The sequence below is a fragment of the Barbatula barbatula genome (genome assembly GCF_947034865.1).
Source record: "Barbatula barbatula genome assembly, chromosome: 6".
Lineage (NCBI taxonomy): Eukaryota > Metazoa > Chordata > Actinopteri > Cypriniformes > Nemacheilidae > Barbatula > Barbatula barbatula.
Genome location: NC_136765.1, coordinates 21727688 through 21739896, shown reverse-complemented (window position 1 = coordinate 21739896; position 12209 = coordinate 21727688). Strand labels below are relative to the sequence as shown.

Below are 12209 nucleotides of genomic sequence, written 5' to 3'. Positions count from 1 at the left end.
AAATGTTATTTCAGACATTCTAAAATAACATTTTTAAGCAGCGTCTATTTCTTTTCACAGGTTTATTTGTCTGTCCGAGAGCTACTTTCATTCTGAAAAGCTTATTTTCGACTGCAGCAATGTGCATTTAATATAGAAAGCAGCTTTCTAAAAGGCAAAAAGGAAAGACTTTAAAATGTGTTAGAGGACGTGTGTTGAAAACAAGCACCATATTTCGATTCTGAAGCACAAGAAAAATAACCTTAACTATGCGAAACCTCTCGTCTTTCTCTGAAACAGTACCAGATAAAAGAATAAAATATGCCCAAAGCACCATAAACCCTCCCCCTAAAGTGACATATTTTAAATGGCAAACTTAACACAAAATAAGCAATCACATGGGATATTTATTAGAGTGGTTATCTCCACTTTAAGTTTGGAAAACAATCCTCGTGTTAGGGATTTTCACACCTAGCTATCGTCACTTTCCCAGCGAGATTCCACGGGCAAACACCTACAGGTTTTAGTACTGGAACATTATTACCCTGATTGTCAAGTGTTTTCCCTTTCGCTGAGACCAAGAACTTGCCAACGCTACATTTTCCAGCCATGAAACACTACATTATACATTTATGTTAAAATAAACTGCTGTTGTCTGATTGCTTTTAAGGGCGCCTGCAGAAAAGCTGATACTCTAGTCTGCTAATGCTGAAATATAATGGCACAATATTCACAAGTAGAGTTTTCAGCCGCCCCCCCCACAGAGATGCACAGTCGTGTTGCGGCAAGAACATATACAGTCCGTGTATGTCAGTACTTAAAAGTGCAGTGTGTGTGATTGCTGAAGCCAGCAGGCTGTTTGTCATACTGCAGAAACAGTCCTTTACATCTTGTATGAAGACAAACAGGGTCCAAAATTAACTCGCAAGTGAGTACATTTACAATCTATTGTTGCCTGTAAATATGTTTAGTTTTTTTAACTACATCACGTTTGCTTTAAAGTGATAGTTCACCCAAAAATGAAAATTCTGTCTGCATTTAATCTTGGTAACCGAACAACGGCGGTACCCGTTCACTTGCATTGTATTTGTGTCCATACAATTCAAGTCGATGGGTACAGCCGTTGTTCTGTTACCAAGATTATTCAAAATATCATCTTTTGATGTAATGATAAGAGGCCTAGTGGTTAGAGTGTTGGGCTTGTGATCAGAAGGTTGCCAGTTCAAATCTCAGTGCCAGAAGGTCATGACTGAAGTGCCCTTGAGCAAGACACCTTACCCCTGATTGCTCTGCAGTAATGTGCCACTGTAAAAAACTACTTGTAAGTCGCGTCTAATAAATGTAAATGTAACTATTCCTTTTATAGGACTCTTTTTTTTTCACGTATTGATTTTGCTCATTGCATACTTAAGAGAAATTACAGTTCAATCGAGTTGAAACAAACTCTCTCGTGTCACAAAAACATCAAGACTCATCTTAAGTTGTGTGCTCATATTTTGATATTGGTAGTTTAAAGCTGCAATCTGTAACTGTAGCCTCTCTATCGCCATCTCTGTTCAAAACATTAAATTGCAGGTTACTTTACATTTATAATTCCGTGATAAATCAATATTTCAAAGTATAAACAATATTAAAAGCCTAACGCTGTGAATTTGGGGTAGGATAATGAGAGACTTCAGATATTTTTATATACTTGCTTAAAGAGTACATTTATTCTGATACTTTTAAGGTCTTACTTTGGTTTATGGAGTGTCCAACAACATGTTAACATACATACATGGTTGTAAAATCACTTTTTTTTCTAATAACAAACAGTTATTATTACCTCCCTTCTTGACTGACTCTCAAATGATTCGTTCGGCGATTCATCTGTCTAATCCCCTCCTTTCTGTCAGCCTACTCTGATCTGATTGGTCAGATGGTCTAGTCTGCTGTGATTGGTCTATTGCAAGCAGTGTCGCAAATGAAACGGAAGCGTGCATTACACAGAGTGACTCAAATCCGACACGAAACTGAAATTAGAACCGCAGACGACTCGTTCGCGTGATTCAGATTTTCCCCAAGCCAATAAACGTGTTATTTGTTCACTTTCGGCTTCACAACTTGGCAGACTGCTTACATTCACACACAGCATCACTACACACTGCATGAGATGTAATTTTAAGGACATTGTCATATTTACTCTCAACAACATTGTTATCTTTAACCTAAAAAGGTACAGATTGTAGCTTTAAAGTGAGAAATATTCTACATTTGTATCACCAACGTAAATTGCTGAGAATACTGTTTGTATTTGATGTTTAACTCCATCGCTTATGTTCAAGGGTTGGTCTATCATTTTTTAAATACCTTTTATCGCAAAGTTACCAGCAAATAGTAACTTTGTTTTATTTATTACGCACAGCAAAACTCAAGTTGACCGTTAATTTTGGACCCCGAAACTTGAAATGAATTCCAGCAAATGCAGGCCTGCATCTACTGTATATCAAAAAGAAATAAGTTAACAAGTGAGTGAGAATACGCTTCCCAACACACTTTCCCTGGAGAGAGAGAGGACAGTAAACAGTTAATGTGATCCTGACCTCTTATATCCTGCAAAGAAGACTTCCTGAAAGACCAAAAACAGGCGAAATTCATTATCTGAATGTGAAATGACAGCTGATATGTTCTACGAACTGAGTTTTTAGTGAACGTGTCATAAACCTGCTGCATTAAGCAGAGCTTTTAGAATGAAAACACTATTGAGGTGTCACATGTACAAGGGAGCTGGAAGAGGGGAATGTTGGGTTAACAGTCTTTAGTTCCTCTGCATTTCACTTTGGTCACCCGTGACCTGGCCATAATCCTCTGTGATCACGCAACTGTTTTTAATCTCGTAACCCCACATTTCTCCTTCGGCTTCCTTACGCGTGGCACCCGTGAGGGATAATTCTCATTCGTCATCCAGCACCTCTGTTTTGATGTCGCCGGCGGCTCCGCCCTGCCTCGCCAGCGCCAGGATGCTGTGATTGACAGCGGCCATCTCCACGGCCAAAGCTATAGGGTCCTGGTGTTCACTTGGGCCGGTGGTGTCATCCTAGAGGGAAGTGGAGAAATGGAGTTGTTTGATCGGTGCTCACCTGTCTCAGCCGATTCTTAGCCAATCAGACGAGACCTTTTGTCCCCCCAGATTTAAAAGGAAGTGGTGTGCTGTCACGACCCACAAAGGTAAACTAAGACTTTCTGTAAAAATAAAACATAGCTCTTAATGCAAAATCTTTTTTTGCATTATTAAACTTCAGTGACAAATGAATCAGGCAATGTGCATTAATGCGTGTGAATTCCTGCTTTTCCCACAGTGTTGGTGGAAACAGGAACTAGCCTTGTTGCTGTGTAACATCTGAGGTAAAAATAGATTTAAAGTGTGATGAAAACTTAGTACACGCTCAAACACACACTAATCACGTGTTTATGTTGCCAATTTTGTGTGTCTGCATACCAGAGTGGGTGATGACAGGTCACCTCTGCAGGAAGCACTGCTCTCTTTAAAACAAAAGATGACATCACAGCTCTGTAATCATTTGTGTTTGCAGTCATTTGTGTTAAGATTCAACCAAACCAGCTGAAAACATCAAAACGGCATCACTTTATTTCTTTCTGGAAAATGTTTTATATACGCTACTGTCAAATAGTTGAACAGTCACTTCAAATGATTCTAAAAGATGTAAAGGTTTGGTTTTCTGTTTCAGTGTGTTTGATGATTTCATTCTGTTCACCTGTGGTCCAATTAATAAACTCATTACTTCATCATTTGGTCATCTCTTTCATTTGGTATAAACTCTATATACAGTATAGAATGAAGAGTTTGCTTCCAAAATGAGATGAGAACTCTGTTTAAAAACAAAATGTAAATCATGTTTTTAATTATGATATCATGTTTTTATTGTGTTACTTAGCTGTATTTTTTTGTAATTAGGAATTGTATTGGAATTCACAATAAAAAAACATGATTTTTGATAAATAAACAAAACGGAGTTATCTCGTTTTTGAACCAAAGTCTTCATATTCTCCTCGTGTCCCTGACTTCAGTTTTCCTGTTTAATGTCTACTTTATGTCAGTTTTCCCGAGTGAGTTTGGATGAAACACTACTTTCTCATATATTCGTCTTTGCGATCACTGTAGTGGTGCATCACCAACACGTGACAGAAGGTAGGTGTTTAGAAAGATTTTTGTACACCAAAGTATAATTGTGACAACATATTACATTATTTTATTACAAAACAATGAAAAAAAAATAATGAATTAAAACAGCCAATGAGTGCTCAGAAAAGATGAAGGAACTGCTTCAATACTGTTTAGAAAAGTTATTTAAAGGCAAATTATAAACATTTACACTGTGATTATAAAGTATATGGGTAGTTGACAAATATACTGTTCTTGTGTAGTATGGTGACATGGCAAAAACAACAACAACAACGACTTATTATTTTATAATATAAAATAGATTTCCTTTCATTGTTGTTTTTTTCTAAATGTTTGCTGTCAGACCATACAACACATTTACGGTTTATTTGTCAACGACCCATATACATTTGAATATATAGAAAAAAAAATGTATGTTAAACAAAGCCATCCTACAAGTATTCATGCTAAACACGGTCCTTACCATTCCCAAAACCTGGTCAGCAGCGACCTGCTCGCCGTAGTCATTGCCATCAATCTCATCGCTGTTGGAATGACCTCCTGGGCTCTGGACATCAATCCCATGACTTTCCAGGATTGCTGCTTCTTCGAAAAAAACAGACCTTGCCATAACATATCTGAGCTCATAAAGACAATGTGCAGGACATGGTGGAACTGAGATTCCTATAATATTTCTGATGAATGTACATGATGCATCCGATGAGACAACTGTGAGTGACAATGTAATGACATCATCCATATGCAAAATGCATTTTATTTTGAGCTTTACGTGTCCCCAGAGGGCTTCAACATTACCTATGTTGGCTCTTCTCTTGATTTCCTTCCGTCTGTTGGCAAACCAGTTGTAAACTTTCAGCGACGTGACCCGCTCAAGATCTGAAAGCTTTTTCCCTTAATCAAATAAAAGCGCAAGGCATCAATACCGTCTGGGGCCGCCATTACAGCCATTAATACAAGCATTCTTTATGTTTGTGGGCTTTGTGTTGAAATTACCTGGTTTTTGTATAACTGCATTGCAGGCGTTGGCAATTTCTTCTCGTTTGGCTTCATCGGGATACTGGTTGTCATTGAAATAACTTGAGCAAAAGATAGTGAGACAGACGATGTGTTCGATGACTTAAAATCACAATTATTGCTTTTTAGCTCAATTTAACCAGTAAAACAAAAATGACACGCAAAACGATTCATGAAACAGCAATAATGTCAAAACAAATGTCAAACCACAGTTTTAGTGTTATTACTCATACGTTGTACGAGTAATAACACTAAATGACACAAAGTTTATAACAACTTGCCCCAACCACACATTATAAAAAGTCCCCTTACACACAATATGAAAAATGTCCAAAATTTGTTCATGACCCTGAGCACAAAAGCTATAAACATCCCTCTGACATGAAAACCTTGAAACATCTGACTTCAAAAAATCACTGAGGTCATACATTCAAACTGTTTATCCCATCTTCCCATGAGCCCTCATCTCTGTCTCACCTCTCCATCACCGCCAGACATTCTTTCCTCCATGTGAAGCGACTGCCGCGTCTCAGGCGAAAGCTGCCCTGTGTGCTGCTGATAGGAGGGGGAGTTTGACGCCACTCCACCACATCCTCCAGGGCCATGGGGGTGGGCCGCATCGCTAGTGTTGCACCTGAGACGTAAACATATCACATGAAGTGTCATAAAGTTAAAGATTTTCTGGCTGGCTGGTCACTTCGTCAGGATAAAAATAATGAGAAAAAGAAAAAAGCGGCATTCGGAGGATTGTGTCGTGACTTTCTAATCTATTCACTGAACCTTTGATATCTTACTTCACATCAGACTGCATGAAGCTATTGGAGAACAAGAGGTTATCTGAGTCGACAGATGCTCCGAAGATTTCTTCACTGTTCTTAAACTAATATAGGCAAACATGAATATACTATTTACTTACATTTGATTTACCGTATTTTATACCAAGTGAAGTTTAAATCGAGATTTAAATGGAATAAAATATAAATTCAGACATGATTTATTTATCCTCATATTTTTTTAACTTTCTTTGTTTCTGCAGAAGGCAAACAGAGATATTTCAAGAAATGTGTGTGGTTTTGTGTCCATACAATGGAAGTCAATGGGGTCAATGTTGTTTGGTCATCATTAAGAAAATATATATTTTGTGTTCGGCAAAAGAAAAAGTCATACAGGTTTGGATTGAGTAAACGATGAGTAAATAAGATAATGAGAGAATTAGAATTTTTGGGTCCTTTTTTCTTTCATAAAATGCAGAATCTGCTAAATTACTAAATGGAAATAATGACAGAATTTGATTTTGGGCGAACTGTCCCTTTAACACACACAGTGACAAGAAGGTAGCTTAACATGATAACAAAAGTTAAACATGTTCCTGGATCAATGTCCTGGAACAACATTTTTATCAACCAATCAGTACCTTTAGATTACAGGAGTAAGTTTGTAGGTGAGAGTCGGTCATAAAAAAATCATTGTGTAAAAAGCATAGACTGTATAAAACGTGGACGTCCGTGACGTCACCCATAGGTTTGGGAAGAGCAATTTTGAAGCCTAAAGTGGGCGGAGCCGGTTCTCGCAATCTTGACAGCACGTTACCGTGCGTTACTCTGGAAAAAAAAGAAAAGGTAAAACGGGACGTGGGTGGAGCTAATGTGCCTAGTTGGTGAAACATCTCACTCAAGTTACCAAGGCATTAATTACACAGGCTTAACATCATTTAAACGGATGAGTTATACAAAAATCCCCCCCCCCTCCCACTTGTCATGAATGCCAAATTTTGCTATATATTTCTCTGCTAAATAGTTGGGAATTTTAACATGGAGCTCAATGAGATTCTGCTCTGTTTTGAAGCCAGTCTCTAGTGGCCAGTCAATGAATTGCAGTTAAAGTGACTCCCGTGTTGGTTTCACGAAAGAGACAGGAAGGTTGCCGCTTGGTAAAAAGAATAGTACCGGGTGTAGTTTTCTCCAGTTGGTACCAGCGGTAGAAAGCTCTTTTCTTCTGCTCGCTGAGGTCTGAACCCTGCTGAAGTAGCCAATGAGAGATCCGGCTTTGACTTATACCTGCAGAGATTGACAAACAGCATATGAAGGCAAAATACGTTTTCAATCTAAATTAATGTCAGTTCTAAAACCTAAAACAACAAATCTCTTAACCATAATGTAAAGTGGTTATAAAGCTGATATTTCTGTGTAAATGTTATAGCACTACGAATCAATTATTATGATTTTAAGTATTTATTTTAAAGTGTCACACCATCCAGCCCTTGACATTTCAGATTTTTTTCTTTCGTTTGGAGGACAAAACTATTTCCTAACCTGTAACTTGAGCAACTACAGCCTGTGATATTCGCCGGTTCCCCAAAAAAGCTTTAATCTCTTCTTTGATTATAGCACTGTCCATTCTACAAACAAGAGAGAAAGAGAGAGAGAGAGAGAGAGAGAGAGAGAGAGAGAGAGAGAGAGTGGGTGGTGTAAAAGTAAGCACATGTAAAGAAAAACAACAGCCAAACGGAGCTCTCGTAGCCAAGTGGATCTGACTGACCTCATAAGCTCCTCGACCTTGTCATCGATGTCCACCTCCTCATCGGTGTGCTCGAACCCGAAGGCCCGTGTGGAGGCATTACTCACAGCATAACGGGGTGGAGACAGCTTCCCATTGGGCATAGCAGCGAGGACGTCCCGTCCGTTTTGGACCATGGACACTACTACCGGCATCGGAGTGGGGACCGCCAGTGGCGGAGAGGTGTCGTAGCTGTTGCTAGGGGAGGGGGGGAGGCCGTTACCACGGTAACCGGTCTGCGTGGCCGTAGAGGTCTTTGAAGAAGAGGCTGTGAGGTTGTAAGAGGAGGTAGTGCAGGAGTTGGAAGAGGTGGTGGCGTTGCTACCGTTGCCGGCGACGACCCCTGCCCCGTTTCCGCCATGGGCGTGCCGATGGCCGAACTTCTCGACGTGCTCACGGTCCAGCCGCTCAAGAGTGTCCATAGCATGCAAGATCTCTTGCTTCGTCATGCCACTCCTACGCAGCCGCTGCAGCAAGTCAATCTGCTCGATGGTAAAGCGAGGCTCATCTGTATAATGGGACATACTGCCAGGAGAGGGAGAGAAAAGAGAGTGCTACGGCATTAAAGAATTGATGTCAGAGAAAAAACAGAAATCCTGATAGAACATGGCATGCACGGTGAACAATAACATCCACCTTGAGGATGCAATAAAAAGGAGCATTTGAAACCCAGCTGCAGGGTTGCGGCCAGGCCGCACGTGCGGGAGCTGCGTCTAAGGCATGATTTTCCCAAGAAAATCTCAAAGTCGCAGCACTTTTATCGACCAATCGTTGCAAGGGAAGTGCGTCTGAGGTCAAAAAAGACACTGCATGCATTACCACAGAATTTTTAATAGACTTTAAACAGCAGTGAGCCGGGACACGTGAGGAGGGGGGAAGGAGGTTAACTTTAGGGAAAACTGCCAAGAAAAATTCCATCCGAGGCCGCCAACCTACTTTTAGTGAAGAAGCTGAGAATGAATCACTCAGTTCTGTCTGAGAATAGTTCCTTTAATGCCAAGACATTACACAAACACACACACACACACACAAACACTATTTCTGTATTGTTCAAGTGCACTGTACACAACTCAGCCAGCCAACGCCTGAATAAAGCTACAACATATTCCATCAAAAATAAAAAAACTTCACAAATGCACACATGCTAGACATTCAAATAGTTATAGACTCTTGCACAACATGTTCATGCAATATGCACTCCATATGGAACACAATAATGCAGTCAAGCTGTAAAGACTTCATATGTAAAGAGGAAAAAATGCTTTGGCACGTCTATGCCATGTGCATCATATTACAGCTCAAAAAATAAGTACCGTTTACATAAAGTTTTCTTGATAATTCCCCTGTCGACCATTGGACATCCAACAGATAGTCCCGGCTAAAATGCAACTATTGGTTGAGCCAATGTTGCAATGGGCTGGTGGTTGTAATGCGCAAGTAAACAGAGAAATGTCTTGATAAAGCAACGGTGTTCACATTTTTATTTAAGAGAATCAACCTAAAATGCATCATTCTGCATTTTAACATTTATAAACGTCACTTTTGTTTTAACCACATAAAAATAAAGAATTCACTTTCCCTGCAACACGCTCTTCAAGAATCATTTCGGCTGGTAATAATGTCAGCTTTTGTCTCTGGGTGCGTGCGTCGCATAAAACACAGAAAAAGATTTCTGCTCAGGCGCTCTTAAAAAGCTTCAGAAGGTTTAAGTGCTCTAGCTCAGACACACCAAATCAGCAAAAACAACAATAAATAAAATCTAAATAAAATTACCTCATGCTGCAAGACAAGTGTGTTCAAAAGCATTTGTGCATGTATGACTGTAGCATTTATGTACAATTTATGCATCAGCACAAGAAGAAGACAGTGAACAAACAGAAACAACTAAATAAGTCACAAACAACAATTCTCTACCGTCCCAGGGTTGCACACACCAAACAATAATTATTTGACACAAAGCGGTGTTCGGTATTTGAACAATGCCATTTCAGTAGTTGCTGCTATTTCTAACATGCCTGCTCTTGAAAATGGAAATACAAAATCTCAACAGATCCTGCCAGTAAAGGTGCGTTAACACCTCAGACATCAAATATAGTTCAGAAATACTTGCCCAGAAATACAGCCAATTCAAATAACTCCGTATCCTACCTCATAAACAACAGTAACACGCACATTTTAAAGGCATAGGTCACCCAAAAATGAAAATTCTGTCATCACTTACTCGTCAACAATCACCGATTGTTCCAAGCCTGTATATCTCTTTGTTCTGCTAAACACAAAGGAAGATATTTGTAAGAATGTCAGAAACCAAACAGATCTCATTTACAGATATTTATTTTCCCTACAATGGCAGTAAATGGAGGATGAGATCTGTTTGGCTACTGACATTCTTCCAAATATCTTCCTTTGTGTTTCGCAGAACAAATAGATTTATACAGGTTTGGAACAACCTCAGGGTGAGTAAATGATGACAGACTTTTCATGCTTGGGTGAACTATACCTTTAAATCACTAGAAACTCAACCACAAGCATGCAAAACAGCTTCAGTCACTTGAAAACAAACCGTGTTGGTAACTACTGTTAAATTGTGCAATATCAACGAAAGAAATACCATATAGCTACATATTTAATATACTGCACTACATTAGTAATGCAAATATCATCGCTGGTTGTTAATACAACTAACAAGAAAGATACAATGTCAAGCATTGAACTAAAAGCTTCTGATTTGTACGTCACTCATTTGTTTGTTTAGTGAAGTGAAGTGTAGTCTTTGCATCTTCAATCCGTATCTGTTAGATGGAGGCTGGAGGTCACAGAAGCATCAATAGAATAGAACCGAATGGAATTAGAATAGAGACGATAGTCTCTCACTCCATCCAGCTGCAGTATTTTGGAAACGCATATGTTTTGCAGAAGCTGAAGATCAAAGTTGGTTTTGTCCATATGGGTCTGGTTCTCTTCATCAGTCAGCATCCAAAAAAGAACAAACTCTTCCTGTCGCCCTGAATACTTTTAACAGTCCATTTGTTTCGTAGGTAAACAGTGGTCATCTTTAAAATATCACTTTACTTCTTTTAAACAGCAAGGGATTATTATATTAAGACGTTCTTGCACGCTGATCAATGAGAACACAGCAACCAGATACCCGACATCTGTACCCCCGATGCCCACAGCGCACGCAGGTCCAGTCTTCAGTCATTAAATGAAGATGACAAACACACCAGAAACAGCCACAAGCACAAGTTAGGATAAGCTCTTACTTTGAGAAAACTTTGTTTTATATATAAGCGTGAAGGTATCCAAACGTTGAGAATAATTACTTCCGATCTTTATCTATAACTGTAATGCTTTTTAGTTCATAGATATACATCCTAAACCCTAAACTTTATGCTCTGTGCCCAAGCTCTAGGATCGTGTCAACTGCAATAATGGAAGTTTTATCAATAACAATAAATGTGAAAGCATGCGAGGTGTGCGACAAAACAACTATCCGTTGAACCACTACCAACACAGTCCCGGTTGTTGTACAGTTGCACGCATGCATTTCTTTCCTGAACCCCTATCCCGCCCAAGTATACAGGCAGATGAGACTTGCATGCGAACCAACAGTCGAACCGAGCTCATTTTAGCCCGAAGTGTCACATGCATGTGCACGCACGTCTCCACACCGACTGAGATAAATGACGCCTTTCTTATAATTCGGCATCCGAGACTTACCTGATTCTGCGCGTGCGGGGCCTCCGTGCACCGCAGCATTTATTCAACTAAACGGACAGTGTTCGCGTCTCGCAGCTGTTCCCTTCAATCCCCTTCACCAGACATGAACCAGCGAAACGGGACGATGTCCGACTCTACCGCTACCTTGCCCTAATTTGATTTCATTTCGGGGCAAAAAACTGATTCGCCTTTGTCTGACTGACAGAAGCCATATTGATATTAACAGTAAGCGCTGTGGCGGTTTCATGGGAGTTGTAGTTCCCTGCGGCGGGCGGGACAGTGGGACTCAACGGGAGCTTGCGGGATAATGAACTACAATTCCAGTGGAATATGGTACAGTTTCACCCTCGATCATTTTTCGCCAACTGCCGCACGGCCAGAAATATCATTTCTGACTTTTCCTATTCGCTGACTTCATGACGACAGGATGCGTATCTGCTGCTTACGTTTTTCCATTTGCTGTTACTGAAAGAGGGCGAATTTAGCCTATTTTAGGACAGGTAAAAGCAGATTTATACATTTTTTTCATAACAACAAGTTTGTTTTTATTTTAAAGTCCAGTTTTGTTAAAATATTTAGGATACTTAGCAAACTCTCGGTTTCGTTCACGTATTAAAAGTGAATTCAAACAAGTTGAGCAAAAGCTGTATGTTTGAATGAACTGGGTTCAATTAAGTTTGCAAGCTTTTAACGCCTTCGCTCTATGTCTTCTGGGATCTTGGCGCCATCTAGTGGACATTTAAAGCAACCAACGCCA

General features: G+C 39.7%; 1 protein-coding gene across 8 annotated transcripts; it reads right to left on the bottom strand.

The window, feature by feature from the left end:
• Positions 1-1343: 1343 nt before the first annotated feature.
• hmbox1a (homeobox containing 1a) lies at positions 1344-11679 on the bottom strand. Of its 8 annotated transcripts, none has more exons than XM_079459258.1 (10): positions 11453-11679; positions 7715-8257; positions 7489-7574; positions 7123-7233; positions 5654-5810; positions 5156-5238; positions 4958-5053; positions 4626-4747; positions 3458-3499; positions 1366-3055 (listed from the first exon to the last, which is right to left on the bottom strand). In XM_079459258.1, the coding sequence occupies exons 2-10, from the start codon at positions 8254-8256 to the stop codon at positions 2912-2914; spliced, it is 1383 nt and encodes a 460-aa protein (XP_079315384.1). In that variant the 5' UTR covers position 8257; positions 11453-11679; the 3' UTR covers positions 1366-2911. The 8 variants fall into 8 exon arrangements, with proteins under 8 accessions (XP_079315389.1, XP_079315384.1, XP_079315385.1 ...); XM_079459259.1 differs by having other exon boundaries at positions 4626-4744; XM_079459260.1 differs by having other exon boundaries at positions 4626-4741.
• Positions 11680-12209: the final 530 nt, after the last annotated feature.